Source organism: Pelophylax lessonae (genome assembly GCF_965119305.1).
Source record: "Pelophylax lessonae genome assembly, chromosome: 10".
In the NCBI taxonomy this organism is placed as follows: Eukaryota; Metazoa; Chordata; class Amphibia; order Anura; family Ranidae; genus Pelophylax; species Pelophylax lessonae.
In genome coordinates, this window is record NC_138777.1 from 226,798,363 (window position 1) to 226,814,606 (window position 16,244).

Below are 16,244 nucleotides of genomic sequence, written 5' to 3' on the forward strand. Positions count from 1 at the left end.
CACCTCATGGCAATGAACTCTCTGAGGATCTATAAAAAAAAAATGTTGCTTTACATAAAGATGGCCTAGGCTGTAAGAAGATTGCCAAGACCCTGAAACTGAGCTGCAGCACAGTGGCCAAGACCATACAGTGGTTTAACAGGACAGGTTCCACTCAGAACAGGCCTCACCATGGTCGACCAAAGAAGTTGAGTTCACGTGCTCAGTGTCATATCCAGAGGTTGTCTTTGGGAAATAGACGTATGAGTGCTGCCAGCATTGCTGCAGAGGTTTAAGGGGTGGGGGGGGGGGGGTCAGCCTGTCAGTGCTCAGACCATACGCCGAACACTACATCGAAATTGGTCTGCATGGCTGTCGTTCCAGAAGGAAGTCTCTTCTAAAGATGATGCACAAGAAAGCCTGCAAACAGTTTGCTGAAGACAAGCAGACTAAGAACATGAATTACTGGAACCATCTCCTGTGGTCTGATGAGGTTCATTGATGGAGGTGGGGAAGGAAGGCTCATTGATGTAAGTGGGGAAGGAAGGCTCATTGATGGAGGTGGGGAAGGAAGGCTCATTGATGGAGGTGGGGAAGGAAGGCTCATTGATGGAGGTGGGGAAGGAAGGCTCATTGATGGAGGTGGGGAGGGAGGGCTCATTACTGGAGGTGGGGAGGGAAGGCTCATTGATGGAGGTGGAGAGAGAAGGCTCATTGATGGAGGTGGGGGGAGGGAAGAGGATCATTGATTGAGGTGGGGAGCCAAGGCACATTGATGGAGGTAGGGAGCCAAGGCTCACTGATGGAGGTGGGGAGGGAAGGCTCAGTAAAGAATGTGGGGATGGAAGGCTTGTTGACAGAGGTGAGGAGGAAAGGCTCATTGATGGAGGTGGGAATAGAAGGCTCATTGATGTAGGTGGAGAGGGAAGGCTCATTGATGTAGGTGGAGAGGGAAGGCTCATTGATGTAGGTGGAGAGGGAAGGCTCATTGATGGAGGTGGAGAGAGAAGGCTCATTGATGGAGGTGGGGGGGGGGGAGAGAGTCATTGATTGAGGTGGGGAGCCAAGGCACATTGATGGAGGTAGGGAGCCAAGGCTCACTGATGGAGGTGGGGAGGGAAGGCTCAGTAAAGAATGTGGGGATGGAAGGCTCGTTGACAGAGGTGAGGAGGGAAGGCTCATTGATGGAGGTGGGAATGGAAGGCTCATTGATGGAGGTAGAGAGGGAAGGCTCATTGATGGAGGTGAGAAGGGAAGCCTCACTGATAGAGGTGAGGAGGGAAGGCTCATTGATGGAGGTGGGGATGGAAGGCTCATTGATGGAGGTGAGGAGGGAAGGGTTAATTGATAGAGGTGGGGAGTCAAGACTCATTGATGGAAGTGTGGAGCAGGGGCTGGGCTGTGTAGCCCGATCCAATAGAAGAGCTACTGGTCCTCAAATGTGAATGCTGGCTCTGAAGGAAAGGTGTGAGAACACACAGAGCATTTCAGTTTGCTGTATATGGGACTGAGTGGTCAGGGCGCCAATGCTGACCTGTAATGCAGCATGCCACAATGTACGGTATTACCTTTGTGGTGTGCTGCAGTGCTTCTACATTACACATCACCGTATTTAAGGTGTTGGGGCGCCATTCAAAATTAATACAGTACACACTATGCGAGTAATGCATAATAAAAAGTGCATTTTGGGCACTAGGGTGATTTGCATTAAGGCAGCCTATTTATTTTACATAGGGTGCCAGTGCACCAAAGCGCACAGAGAATCAGAAATGAACCTTTTTTTCTTCAGCACACCACATCGTACAGATTGTTCCCATCGCTGAAACTTATATGAGGAGCAATGGCAAGGTGTATTGGGAGTAGATTTCAAAATGAATAGCATTGCAATCCAGCACACTGCTGATCATGCATTACAGCAATCTGTGAAGCCAGCCTCAAGGTTTTTAGTGCAAGTTGATAATTTGCAGTTTTTCCAACCTTTGATTTTCGCCATTTGCCCAGATGGCACAATTGAAAGTTTAGATTTTTTTTTTTTTGGCGAGCCTTTTTCAGTTTAAAAAAAAAACATTCTATATTTTTATCTCTTGCATATGTAGCACACCATGCTACTAGGAAAAACATGGATATTTAACCCCTTTAATAACGGCACTTTTACCCCCTTTCTGCCCAGGCTGAAATTCAGCTTTCAGCGCTGTCACACTTTAAATGACAACTGCGCGGTCATGCACCACTGTACTCTCATGAGATTTTTATCATTTTTTTTTCTTTTGGTGGTATATAATCACCACTGGGTTTTTTATTTTTTGGTAAATAATTGAAAAAAGACTGAAAAGTGTATTCTGCTAAATTTCTTTGGTGAAAATAACCCAAATCAGTGTTTATTATGAAAGTTATAGAGTCCACAAACTATGGTGTATATATATATATATATATATATATATATATATATATATATATATATATGAAAATTAATCAATCCTGCTGTACTGATCTAACTTATTGTTGGGGCTCTGTGTGTTTTATAGACACAGAGAGTAGGGTTTGGGAGCAAACACGTATAAGTTCCAAAATAGCAAGCAGCTTGCTATGGGGCACTTGGCAGGGGGGAGGAGCCAGGAACGTCAGCGGGGGGACCCGAGAAGAGGAGGATTGGGGCTGCTCTGTGCAAAACAATCACACAGAGCAGGTAAGTATTACATGCTTATTTATTTATTTATTTTTAATTGTGCCTTTAGTATCACTTAAGGTGAATTTTTAGAATTAGTATTAGGCTATGAGTTGTATCAGTACGATAATATCATTTTTGTGCATTTTTATAGAAAACATTATTTTCGCCGTCAGAGTCGCCTGACAGGTAGAGATGGCGTCCAGGACCTACGTGAGGTCAGTGGCGGGAGCAGCCAGCGAGGCAGACTGGGCCGCGCCATCTTCCGGCGGAGACTCCTTGTCTTTGTGTCAAAATTTGTCCAGCTTTGCGGTGGCTTCAGACTTCTGCCGAGGGGGAGACATACCGCCACCGGGTCCGAGGAGGGACAGGTGCCAAAAGAAGGTAAGTTCTGGAGTCGGATAGAGGACAGGATCAAGAAATCAGGATGGTGCCGGCGGAGCTCTCTGTCAGTGCATCTTACTCCATTGCGCTTTCAGAAAACATTATTTTAATCAAAGTTTGCACATCTCTCATGCGAAGAACAAAATCAATAGCACCATCTTTACATTTTACAGGCTCTTTGCTCTCATAAAATAAATAGATCAGTGGGTCTTTTACAAACTTATAAGGTTGTATGTATTAAGCTATGAGTTGTATCAGTAAGATAATATAATTTTTGTGCATTTTTATAGAAAATATTATTTTAAATCAACATTTGCACATCTCTCATGGGAAGAACAAAATTAACAGCACCATCTTTACATTTTACAGGCTCTTTGCTCTCATAAAATAAATAGATCAGTGGGTCTTTTACAAACTTATAATGTTGTATGTATTAAGCTATGAGTTGTATCAGTAAGATAATATCATTTTTGTGCATTTTTATAGAAAATATTATTTTAATCAACATTTGCACATCTCTCATGGGAAGAACAAAATTAACAGCACCGTCTTTACATTTTACAGGCTCTTTGCTCTCATAAAATAAATAGATCAGTGGGTCTTTTACAAACTTATAAGGTTGTATGTATTAAGCTATGAGTTGTATCAGTAAGATAATATAATTTTTGTGCATTTTTATAGAAAATATTATTTTAATCAACATTTACATATCTCTCATGGGAAGAACAAAATTAACAGCACCATCTTTACATTTTACAGGCTCTTAGCTCTCATAAAATAAATAGATCAGTGGGTCTTTTACAAACTTATAAGGTTGTATGTAATAGAAAAAAAAAACTGTAAAAAAAAAAAAAAACAAAACAAAACATAAAAAAATTGCAAGAATGGTCTGGTTTACCCTGGATAAAAAAAATGGGAGACAGGGCCTGGCAGCAAAAGGATTAAAGAAGATAAGCAATCATGCCTCTGAGAGGATGAGCAGCGAGAAGCCTCATTAAAGTAAAAATGAAACCCATCGTATTAACAGTTTCAAAAACCAGTTACAATCCCAGCACATGCCAGAAATGTAACTGTCACATTGGTTTTGCTCTCAACCAAACTGTCAAACCATCACATGGCTGAAGTCATAACTGATCACATGTGCAGCATCATGGCAATTGATGAGCAAACTGAGGCCAAGATGGCAGCTTCCTTGGCTGAAAACAATAGGAGGGTTTAGTTCCGCTTTAAGATTTCCACAGAAAAGGTAATTATATAGACCTCTCGATACTGGTATAAGTCCTTTGAATATTTGTATAAGCAGATTATTCTTTTGGCATGAAATATTTCAGTCAAGCCACAAACAAGTCTGGATAACAAAATTCTACAAAATAACCTTGAATCTGCGTTATTTCTAATAGTCACCTTTTTCAATTGTTCACACATTGTGGACAAGATACTCAATTTGTTAGAACATGTGGTCACATATGAATATTAACAATCTACAAACTGTCCTCCCAAACATCCACATCCAATCTCCGGCATGATAAGAATGAAATCATCACATTCTATGTAATTGCACAAACCTTCCTGATGTGTTTTTCAGAATAGCCAGTGCATCTGGGTACCCGTCCATGTTATAATCTCCGATATGAAGGGTGATGGGAAATGACTGGGTAAGAGGAGGGGTTGGTGGTGCAAATGCCCAAATCGTGTTTCCATTGGTGAAGTTCTGCAACACTGGAACCCACTAAAAACAAAACAAGAATACAAGAAAATGTTATGTTGGAAGAACCATTAAAGTGTATCCAAAGTCAAACCTTTTTTTTTTTTGGGTCGAGTGGAGAAGAAAAAAATCTCACAAAACTGGACTAATAAGGTGCTAAAAAAAATTCCTTAACACAGTTGTCTAATAAAATCTAATTTTTATAACTGAATATCAAATAAACATACATATAGAAACATTCATCATTACACAGAGTTTTACAAAGAACCCTTCCCTACAAGTCCATCCCTCTATGCCAGCCTTTCGCAAACTTTACAGCACAGAGGAACCCTTGAAATAACTGAGGTTTCAGGGAGCCCCTGCTAAATATTATTATAACTTCACCTCATGATTTATTAGTGCAGTGATATCCAAACTACGGCCCTCCAGCTGTTGTGGAACTACATATCCCATTAAGGCATTGCAAAACTCTGACATTCACAGACATGACTAGTAGGGATTGACCGATTATCGGCAAAGCCGATATATTGAGGGCCGATATGCACTTTCCCTGATATATCGCAATCGGCCACTAAGGTTCCTGATATTGCTGATATTTCCCGGAAAGTGCTTGTACCGGAGTGATGCCTGCAGCTAAAGGCATCACCCCGGTACCGGCGTCCATAGCCAACGGTCGGCTGTCTTGTAATGACAACCGATGTGGCTGAGAAGCTGCTCGGCTCCTGTCTCGGGTCTCCTGTCCCACCGAGCAGGAGGTCTTGAGAGGAGCGGAGAGGATAGTTTGGGTGATGGGATAATGGGGAATGTTTTATATCTATGCTTTATGCTTATTTAATTTCCAATACAAAAGCTGGATTTCAATAGATAGTTGGTTTAGGCTCCATTCAAACCTGAGCGTATTGTTTTCAGGCTTTTTTTGGATGCTTTTTCAGGAGTTTTTGCAGATGTTTGGAGGAAGGCATTGATGTCTGACCAAAAACGCTTGTTATCAGCCAAAAAAGAAGCTCATGTACTTTTTTGAGCTTCAGATGTTTTGCTTGAGGCGATAAAACGCTCATATGTGAACAGGGGCCATTGAAATTATTAAGATTTTGCTTGTTGGGCGTTTTGGAACTTCAGAGATTAGTGTTTTATGAGCTGAAAAACGCTCAGGTGCGAATGGGGCCTCAAGGATTATTTTTAGCACTTTAAGAGCCAGTTCACACTACTCCGGCTTGGTCGCCTGACAAGTAGCGCTCCATGCTGTGCAATGAAACCGTTCTAATCAGAACGACTCAAGTCTCTCCGACTTAGAAAAAGGTTCCTGCACTACTTTTGGGCGAAGTCGGAGCGACTTGCATTGACTTCTATTATGAGAAGTCGTTTGCAAGCCGCAATGAAGTCGTGCTGCACGGGCGACTTCAAAGTCGGGGCCACTTTGAGTCACCGCGGTGTGAACCGACTCTGAAAGTCCCGTTTTGTATTGTGTTGTTCTGTTTGCCATTGAAGCTTGCAAAATAATATTGCTATACCTCATTAGTCCAGCTTAAAGTAGTTGTAAACTAACATGAAATATAAACAAAGCATATCCCTCCATACCAGTGTTTCTCGACTCCGGTCCTCAGGGCACACTAACAGGCCAGATTTTAGGTATTACCTTGGGGAGATGCAGACTAGAATACTGCAATCACTGAGCAGCAATTGCTATCACCTGGGATGTATTTCAGTTTTCTTGCAAACCTGGCCTTTTTGTGTGCCCTGAGGACCGGAGTTGAGAAACACTGCTCTATAGTGTGTACTTGTCTGAATCCAGAGCATTAAGTGTAATTTATGTCTGCTGCTTCCTTCCTCTGCTATCTGCCTCTGACAAGTTTTTCTGACACCAAGAGAAAAAAGTGGACAGGAACTGAGCTTCAGCACAAAGCCTGTAATTGACAGCCTCAGCTCTGCTCATGTGTGCTGTGTGAAGAGGGGTGTGTACCTTCAGCTCTCCACCCCCTGTTTTCTGACATCTCAAACAAGCTGAATCATTTCTGGATTTTGAACAGATGAAGAGAAGAGAAAACTGCAGATAAACAGGTACAACGTATGTAGTATTTGTTTCATCTCTCTGTATCACCTGAAGCCAGTCACTTCAAGGGTTTTAATTTTTGGCATATAGATTCTAGAAGGGATAGAAGCCCTGTAAAGCTTTTAGTATGTTCAAGAATTTACAGTGTTCAACAAAGCAGGAGGTGGGGGCAAACCTTTCAATAGTGGCATCTGCTTTGGTGACAACTATCTAGGGGCATGTTTTTATATATTGAAAATTATAAACACTTGTTTTTGCCCCCATTTTTCATGAGCTGAACTCAAAGGTCTAAGAAAACCGGGATTCATCCAAGAAGAGAACACCTCTCCAAAGTGCCGGGCGCCATTAATTGTGAGCATTTGCCCACTTAATTTGGTTACGACGATGAACTGCAGTCAGGTCGAGACCCCGATGAGGACGACGAGCATGCAGATGAGCTTCCCTGAGATGGTTTCTGACAGTTTGCGCAGAAATTCTTTGGTTATGCAAACCGATTGTTGCAGCAGCTGTCCGGGTGGCCGGTCTCAGACCATCTTGGAGGTGAAAATGCTGGATGTGGAGGTCCTGGGCTGGTCTCAGATGATCTTGGAGGTGAAGATGCTGGATGTGGAGGTCCTGGGCTGGTCTCAGACCATCTTGGAGGTGAAGATGCTGGATGTGGAGGTCCTGGGCTGGTGTGGTTACAAGGCCGGTTGGATGTACTGCCCAATTTTCTGAAACGCCTTTGGAGACGGTTTATGGTAGAGAAATGAACATTCAATTCGTGAACAACAGCTCTGGTGGACATTCCTGCAGTCAGCATGCCAATTGCACGCTCCCTCAAAACTTGCGACATCTGTGGCATTGTGCTGTGTGATAAAACTGCACATTTTAGAGTGGCCTTTTATTGTGGGCAGCCTAAGGCACACCTGTGCAATAATCATGCTGTCTAATCAGCATCTTGATATGCCACACCTGTGAGGTGGATGGATTATCTCGGCAAAGGAGAAGTGCTCACTAACACAGATTTAGACAGATTTTTGAACAATATTTGATAGAAATAGGCCTTGTGTGTACATAGAAAAAGTCTTAGATCTTTGAGTTCAGGTCATGAAAAATGGGAGCAAAAACAAAAGTGTTGCGTTTTTTAATTTTGTTCAGTATAGCATAAGCCCTCTGAAGAGCCATATGTGGTGGATCGTTCTTAAAAGCGCATTTGACAGGCGGCGAAGAGGCATTTATGTTGCCTCCCTATTGCCTATTTAAACCCCAAACTCCTGCACCAATGTGCATTTCACGCGGGTTGCGGCATAGCCCCATTCACTTGAATCGGTTGTGTTCAGCTGTTAATATTGCCCACCGAAGGCAACGGGAGTTTAATTCTTGCTTGGATTGTGTGAAGTAAAGCATCACAGTCACGGCATGTGTCCACCCCCGGGCGCTGCCTTTGCAGCTTGGGGGGGGGGGGGGAGGTTGTGTGTGGCAAAAAGGTGGCTCAAGCTGCTTAAATAAGCTCTAAGAGGGAGGTTCCTCCCACTTTGGAAAGATTTCCCTCACTGTCCTAAGTAGGGTAGTTGGGGAAAATCTCCCCAAGAAAGCCAAAAAGCTGCTGTGGATTTTACCTGTTCCTAGAGGCTAGAGGGAGTTAAAGATTTGCTAAAGGGCATTCTCATTCAGTTTTGTTGAAGGCACAAAAATACATACTGTATAGCCTTGGTATATCCTGTTATTCTGTCATGCTATTGAAGAAGAACATTCCTGCTCCAAGCATTCAAAAAGTAGTCTATAAATATTCTGGATGCAACGCACATTCCTTTACAGCTAAATCGTTGCTGACATCACATAGTCATGGCTGAGACCCCTTTGTTCTTACTAAGGGATAGTCAAGATTGGATGTTCAAGGTTAGCAGTGATTATTCTAGTAGTGAATGTGGAAAGGAAGAAATAAAATAAAATTATTTTATGGGACAGACGCTTCCAGAATCTTCATGGTTAGCCAAATACATTAATGGCTTTCTGCCCTCTTAATTCACTAGGAGCTTCTTAGCTTAGCATACAGTGCATCCGGAAAGTAGCCACAGCTCTTCACTTTTTCCACATTTTGTTATGATACGGCCTTATTCCTAAATGGATTAAATTCATTATTTTCCTAAAAATTCTATGAACAATAACCCATAAGGACAACGCGAAAAAAAGTTTCCAAATTTATTAAAAATAAAAAAAATCCCATGTACATAAGTATTCACAGCCTTTGACATGACACTCAAAATTGAGCTCAAGTGATGTCAGAGCACAAACCAAGCCATGAAATCCAAGGAATTGTCTGTAGACCTCAGAGACAGGATTGTATAGAGGCAGAGATCTGGGGAAAGGTATGGATAAATATCTACAGCATTGAAGGTCCCAATGAGCACAGTGGCCTCCATCATCCCTAAATGGAAAAAGGTTTGGAACCACCAGGACTCTTGCTAGAGTGGGCCGCCCAGCCAAACTAAGTGATCGGGGGAGAAGGCCCTTAGTCAGGGAGGTGACCAAAAACCCAATGGTCACTCTGACAGAGCTCCAGAATTTCTCTGTCTCGAGAGGAGAACCTTCCAGAAGAACAACCATCTCTGCAGCACTCCACCAATCAGGCCTGTATGGTAGAGTGGCCAAACAGAACCCACTCTTCACTAAAAGGTACATGAGAGCCTGCCTGGAGTTTGCTGAAGGACTCTCAGACCATGAGAAACATATTTCTCTGGTCTGATGAAACAAAGATTGAACTCTTTGGCCTGAATGGCAAGCATCATGTTTGGAAAAAAACAGGCACCGCTGATCACCTGGCCAATACCATCCAAAGCCTGGTGGTGGCAGCATCATGCTGTGGGGATGTTTTTCAGCGGCAGGAACTGGGAGACTGGTCAGGATCGGGGGAAAGATGAATGCAGCAATGTACAGAGACATCCTTGATAAAAACCTGCTCAAGATCGCTCTGGACCTCCGACTGGTGCGAAGGTTCATCTTCCGACAGGGCAACGACCCTAAGCCAGTGCTGTATCTTGGCCTAGGCCGAAAAGGCCCAGGCCTAGGGCGGCACTTTGCAGGGGGGGGCAGCAAAAATGCTGCACACCACATGAAAAAAAGTAGCCTCCCCCCGACTTCCATGTGAAAAGGGTCCCTGCTGGCTTACGCTACACTTTTAGTTTAGTTCCAGTATTATGGGATGAATTGGGCCAGAGGGCAGGGTCCAGGGGCAAATCAGTCTGGCACCCCCATAAAGCAGTCACACTGCTATCTGCTGGTATGATAGGCTGCACTAATGGGCACTGATAGGCTACACTGGTGGCCACTGATGGGGCTGTACTGATAGCCACTGATGAGGGCACACTGATATGTTGCACTGTTAAGGCTGCACTAATGGGCAGTAATGAGGCGGCACTGATGGGCACTGATGAGGCTGAACTTATGGGAACTGATAAAGCTATGCTGATGGGCAATGATAGACTGTGGTTGTGGTCTGTGGTGTACAGATGACAGGGCGGGTCATAAACCAGAAAGGGTTGTTGCATTTACAGGAAGGGGAGGGTCATATTTAAATTTGGGGGTGCGCAAACATAGTAAGGCCTAGGGCAGCACAAAACCTAAATACACCACTGCCCTAAGCACACAGCCAAGATAACAAAGGAGTGGCTGCAAGACAACTCTTTGAATGTCCTTAAATGGCCTATCCAGAGCCCAGACTTGAACCTGATTGAACATCTCTCAAGAGATCTGAAAAAGGCTGTGCACCAATGCTCCCCATCCAACCTGATGGAGCTTGAGAGGTCCTGCATAGAATGGGAGAAACTGCCCAAAAATAGATGTGCCAAGCTTGTAGCATCATACTCAAAAAGACTTGAGATTGTAATTGGTGCCAATGGTGCTTTACCAAAGTCTTTTTTAATAAATTTGCAAAGATTTTAAACAAACTTCTTTCACATTGTCATTATGGGGCATTGTTTGTAGAATTTTGAGGAAAATTGGATTTTTTAATTACAGTAAAATCTGTTTCTCTGATGTTCATTGACGGACACAGCTCCTGGTATTCATAACCATTGGGTTATACTGCCCCCTACAGGAGTAGGATACTAGGCAGAAAAAAATTCTGGCTACACCCATGGTCAGTCCCAGGGGGTATACTCCCTCTCCCTGCTATAGCCACTCAGTTTTGTAACAAGCAGTGTCAGGAGAATAATAACTCCACAGAGGGGTGGGTGCTGTTTCCATCAATGAACATCAGAGAAATGGATTTTACAGTAAGTCAAAAACTCAATTTTCTCTTTCGTTCACTGACGAACACAGCCCCTGGTATTCATAACCGTTGGAACGTCCAAAAGCAGTGTTAAACATGAGGGGGTGGGAACATACAAAAAATTGCCCAAGGCTAAACATTAGCCAACCAGGCAACATGGGGCTCAACCAAACAACCGGAGCCCACCTGAAAAAAACAATACACCCTCAAAGAGGTTTAGGTCCTCTTGAAGCCTGCAAAACCTTGTGTCCAAAGGAAGCATCCGCAGATGCCAACACATCCACTTTATAAAACTTTGTAATAGTGTGCACCGACAACCAGGTGGCCGCCATGCAAACCTGCGTCACTGACGCCTGATGACAGAAGGCCCAGGAGGCACTAAGTGCCCTAGTAGAGTGCACCTTGACCGGGAAAGGAGGAACCTGACCCCTGATGGAATAGGCCTGAACCACAGTCTGTCTGATCCATCTGGAAATAGTCGCAGAGGAAGAGGATAATCCTTTTTGAGGTCCATCCGTGATCACAAATAGAGTCTGACTTCCTGAAAGACTCCGTAGCTGCCAGGTACACTCTAATTGCCCGGGCCACATCTAAGGTATGCAAGGCAATTTCCTTCAGATGTTTTGGCCTGGGACACAGGGAAGGCAACACAATGTCTGCATTCAAATGAAAGTCAGAGACAACCTTTGGAAGGAATGATGGAAAGGGACGAAGAACCACCTTATCCCTGTGAATCACTAGGTAAGGTGAACGACAGGATAACACCGCCAGTTCCGACACCCTGTGTGCAGAAGTGATAGCCACTAAAAAGGCCATCTTCTGGGACAATGTAAGCAGGGGAATCTCCCAAATATTTTCAAAAGGAGGCTTCTGCAGAGCTGAAAGCACCCAATTAGGATCCGAAGGCGGCAACCAAGCCCGCACCGGAGGAACCAAATGTCAGACACCCTGAAGAAAAGCACACATCAGGGAGTGTGTGGCCAAATGTCGGTGGAAGAAGACCGCCAAAGCCGACACCTGGCCCTTGATGGTAATCAAAGCCAATTTCTGTTCAACCCCCCATTGAAGGAAGGTTAAGATCCAAGCCACCGAGAAGGAGTGAGGAGAAACCCCAAAAGACTCACAACACACAATGTACTTCTTCCACATATGATGGTAGATCTTCCTAGAAGTAGGTTTCCTAGCTTTCAACAGGGTAGGAATCACTGACTCATATAAACCCCTATCCTTCAGCACCTGGTGTTCAACAGCCAAGCTGTCAAAGCCAGCGACTGTAAAGCAGGATGGAAGATTGGTCCTTGGGACAGAAGATCCTCCCTGAGAGGAAGCTTCCAATGAACATCAGTGACCAGCCGCACCAGATCGGCGTACCAAGCCCAGCAAGGCCAGTCCACAGCCACCAAGATGACCGGAATCCCTTCTGCCTCGATCCTGGGTAGAAGTCTGGGCAGAAGCTTGAGAGGGGGAAAGGCGTGAATCAGCCGATTCCGACCCCACGGAGCCACCAGCGCATCTGTGGCATCCACTAGAGGATCCCTTGACCGAGCCAAACCTCTGAACCTTTCTGTTGAGCCGAGACGCCAACAGATCCACCTCCGGGGTGCCCCACCAGAGATATAGCTGAGGAAACACCTCTGGATGAAGGGGCCACTCCCGGTGGTTCACGCCTGCCAATTTTCCACCCCTTGAATGAGTACGGTGGAGAGGGCTTGAACTAACCGTGCTGCCCACCTTAGAATGCCGGCTATCTCCAGAGCCACCAGGACACTTCTTGTGTCCCTTTGATGATTGATATAAGCCATGGCCGTGGCAATGTCCAATTTAATACACACTGGACAACACTGAAGACGATTCCCCAATGTTCCAGGCACAGTCTGATCACTCGGAGTTCCAACACATTGATCGGTAGTCTGGTTTCTTCCAGTGTCCAGATCCCCTGAGCAGAATGCTTGCCGAGGACGCCTCCCCAGCCGGACAGGCTGGCATCTGTGGTGACCACTGTCCAATACAAAGGGAGGAAGGATTTTCCCAGCCGAAGCTCTGGAGAACGAAGCCACCATATCAAAGACTCCCTCGTTCACCGACTCAGCCGGATCTGATTTTCCAGAAACTGGGGAGTCTTGTCCCATTTGGTCAGAATCTCCCTTTGCAGGGACCTCATATGGAACTGTGCAAACCGAACTGCCTCAAAGGTAAACACCATCAGGTCCAGCACCCACATGCAAGTCCGGAGGGACGACCATCTGTTGGACAGCAGGAGGCAAATTGCAGCTTGCAATTTTTGGAGTTTGTCCAAGGGAAGGAGCATTCTGGCTAAGGCCGAGTCCAGTCAGGCCCAGAGCGAAGAGCCAGATAGAACAGAGAGGCAGAGCGTGGGTGTGGGCTGTGAGTATACCTTGCTGGGGGGGATGCTAACAAGATGAATGGTCACTTTGCCCCGATTGGGCAATCATCTCTTTAACAAAGGCTTAAACTTTCAGTCTACATCCTTCTCAACTGTATGATAAAAGAATCTCATTGGCGGAAGGTAGGGGGTTCTTTTTAGAGTCATGACGACTAGTGGGTAAGAGTTAACCCTGAAATGTATAAAGTTGAACCCTTAAGCCATTGGTCTCCAAACTATGGCCCTTTGCTTGCTTTTTTCCGGCCTTAGGAGAACTATTCCTCCAGCTGACATTAACAATGGGGCCTCTAACACCAACAATGGGGCATCATTTCTGCCATTGACACCAACAATGGGGCATCGTTTCTACCATTGACACCAACAATGGGGCATAATTCCTGCCATTTACACCAACAATGGGGCATAATTCCTGCCAGTGACACCAACAACGGGGCTGTCAGAGCTGGGCTCCTGCTATTTACTAGCAGCTCTTTCTTCAGTGCACAAAAGCTGCGCAGCTGTCCAGTGAATTTCCAGCCACTCGTCGTTTCCACAGTTACTTACCTGCCTCATTAGTCCAGCCTACAGCCAGCCCCTTTTGGCTATTTAAACAGCTTTACTCATTCCCTCTGTGCCCTCGCGTGGTCAAAATCTCCAGTGTTCCTGTGTATGACTTGGCCTGGCTGATTTCTCTTCCGATTCCTGCTCCTGACAACGCTGACATTTGGTTCCCTGGTCCTGTGTCAAGGTTTTACCTTTCCCTCCTTTTGGCAGCCATCTTGGACATGTGCAGACTGCTGCCTCTTATAGACTCTGATTGCACCATCACTTGCCTGCTGCCTGGGCGTCGCACAGTGATGAAGCTGCACACCTGATGGGTTGCAGTCCTTGCCCTTGTGCTCCAAGGTGCATCTCTGCTAGCAGTCTTCTGGCTTGGCTGATGACTCTCCTGGCTCTCAACTTGGCATCGGCAGATGACCCGCTTCTGGACTCAACTCCAGCTTGGATGACTACCCACTTCTGGACTTGACCCCGGCTCGTTCCTGCTCCCACTTCCTCACTTTTGATGTGCTTTTATTGTTGTTTGCTCAAAAAAACGGCTTTATTTTACCTGCATCCCCGCGTGGTCTGGTTTCCTGGCACCCTGACATCCTGGCTCCTCTGATTACCCACTCTGGCTTCCAAATCCTGGCTTCTGCTTTTGACTACATTCCTAAACTGTTGGTAATTTTGCCATTACATTAAAGGTGTGATTTTAACTGCATTTTCTGTCTCGGCCTGGTTTGTGGTTCCTGACAGGGGCGTTATTCATACTAATGACGCCAACAATAGGGCATAATGCATACCACTGACACCAACAATGGGGCATTGTTACCAACACCGGGACATTTTCTACTGCCACGGGCCAGAGTCCGGCCCATCTAACGTCTGAAGGATAGTAAACTTGCCCTTAGTTTAGAAAGTTTGGAAGCCGCTGCCTTCAGCAATAAAATCAAAACAGTTTCAGAGGGGTGCACAAAAAAGGTGCTCTGGGTAATGAGGGTGTCTATTTTTAAAAATGTGACTTTACCTGTCCTTTCTCCGCTGTTATATCAGTTTCTCTTCAGTGTTATTTTAATACGAAAATGTTAATATGTACAAGGCACACTGGCAGAACTTTAAAGGCTTACATGGCAGATATTTCTAAAGAAACTTAATGAGATTGGGGTAAGGAAAGCTGAATTTATACAGAGCCGAAATCTAAATTTATACAGCCGAAGATTCCTGTTTGACCTATATTATCATATCTGCTTCTATTGTCAATACAGCTAATACAGGGATTGGGGACAGTTTCCGGGCCAGATGATGAGACGCTCTTATTTGTCATGTTAGCTGGATGAGAAGATGGAGTGGAACAAAAAATAATAACCCCCTTCTGTTGCAGCGGGAGATGAAAAACTTAATTGGTGGAAAATGTAAATGTTCAGTTAGCTGATCCACGGCCAAAAAGAAGGAATCATTTTTTTTTTTCAATTATTTAAAAATAAACTTTTTAGGACAAATTTGGAAGCCGTCATTGCTAACATGGGACCTGGAGCTTTATGTGACCATGGATCCCAATAAAAAACAAAATGTAAAAATCAAATTTTTTCATCGTTTTAGGCCAATTTGTATTCTGCTACATATTTTTGGTAAAAAAAAAAAAATCCCCAAAAAAGTGTATTGATTGGTTTGCGCAAAAGTTATTGCGTCTACAATCTAGGGGAAAGATTTATTTCATTTTCGTTTTTTTTTTTTTTACTAGTAATGGCGGCGATCAGCGATTTTTAATGGGACTGCGACATTGCAGCAGACAGATCAGACCCCTAACTGACATTTTTGACACTTTTGGGAGGACCAGTGACATTCCTATAGTAATCAGTGCTAAAAATATGCACTGTTACTGTACTAATGACACTGGCAGGGAAGGGGTTAACACCAGGGGGCAAGCAAATGTTTAAATGTGTGCCTAGGGAGTGCTTTCTAACAGTGGGAGGGATGTATTTACTGGATAAACACAGAGACCTGTGTGCCTAAATAGGAGGAACACAGGATACCTGTGTCCATCACTGACAGAACAGTGGTCTGTCGTGTTTACAATGGCAGACCGCCGTTTTTGTCTCTCTAGGGAACGATCATTGTGGCCACCGAAGAGAAGAGACGTACAGGTACATCGTTTTGTGGGACAGCGCCGACCTGCCATTTCTTCAGTGTTGTCACATGAAAAGATATGATAAAATATTTACAAAAAAATGAGGGGTCTACTCTCTTTTGTGAGATACTGTATATATGCAATTTTTTTTTACC

General features: G+C 44.5%; 1 protein-coding gene across 1 annotated transcript in view; it reads right to left on the minus strand.

Moving 5' to 3' along the window:
* ITFG1 (integrin alpha FG-GAP repeat containing 1) overlaps positions 1–16,244 on the minus strand; it is a gene marked incomplete at its 5' end in the record, with an annotated part of 371,997 nt that overhangs the window by 190,315 nt on the left and 165,438 nt on the right. The window contains one exon of the mRNA XM_082269956.1: positions 4,594–4,757. Coding sequence (XP_082126082.1) covers positions 4,594–4,757 — 164 coding nt within the window. The remainder of the gene's footprint in view (positions 1–4,593; positions 4,758–16,244) is intronic.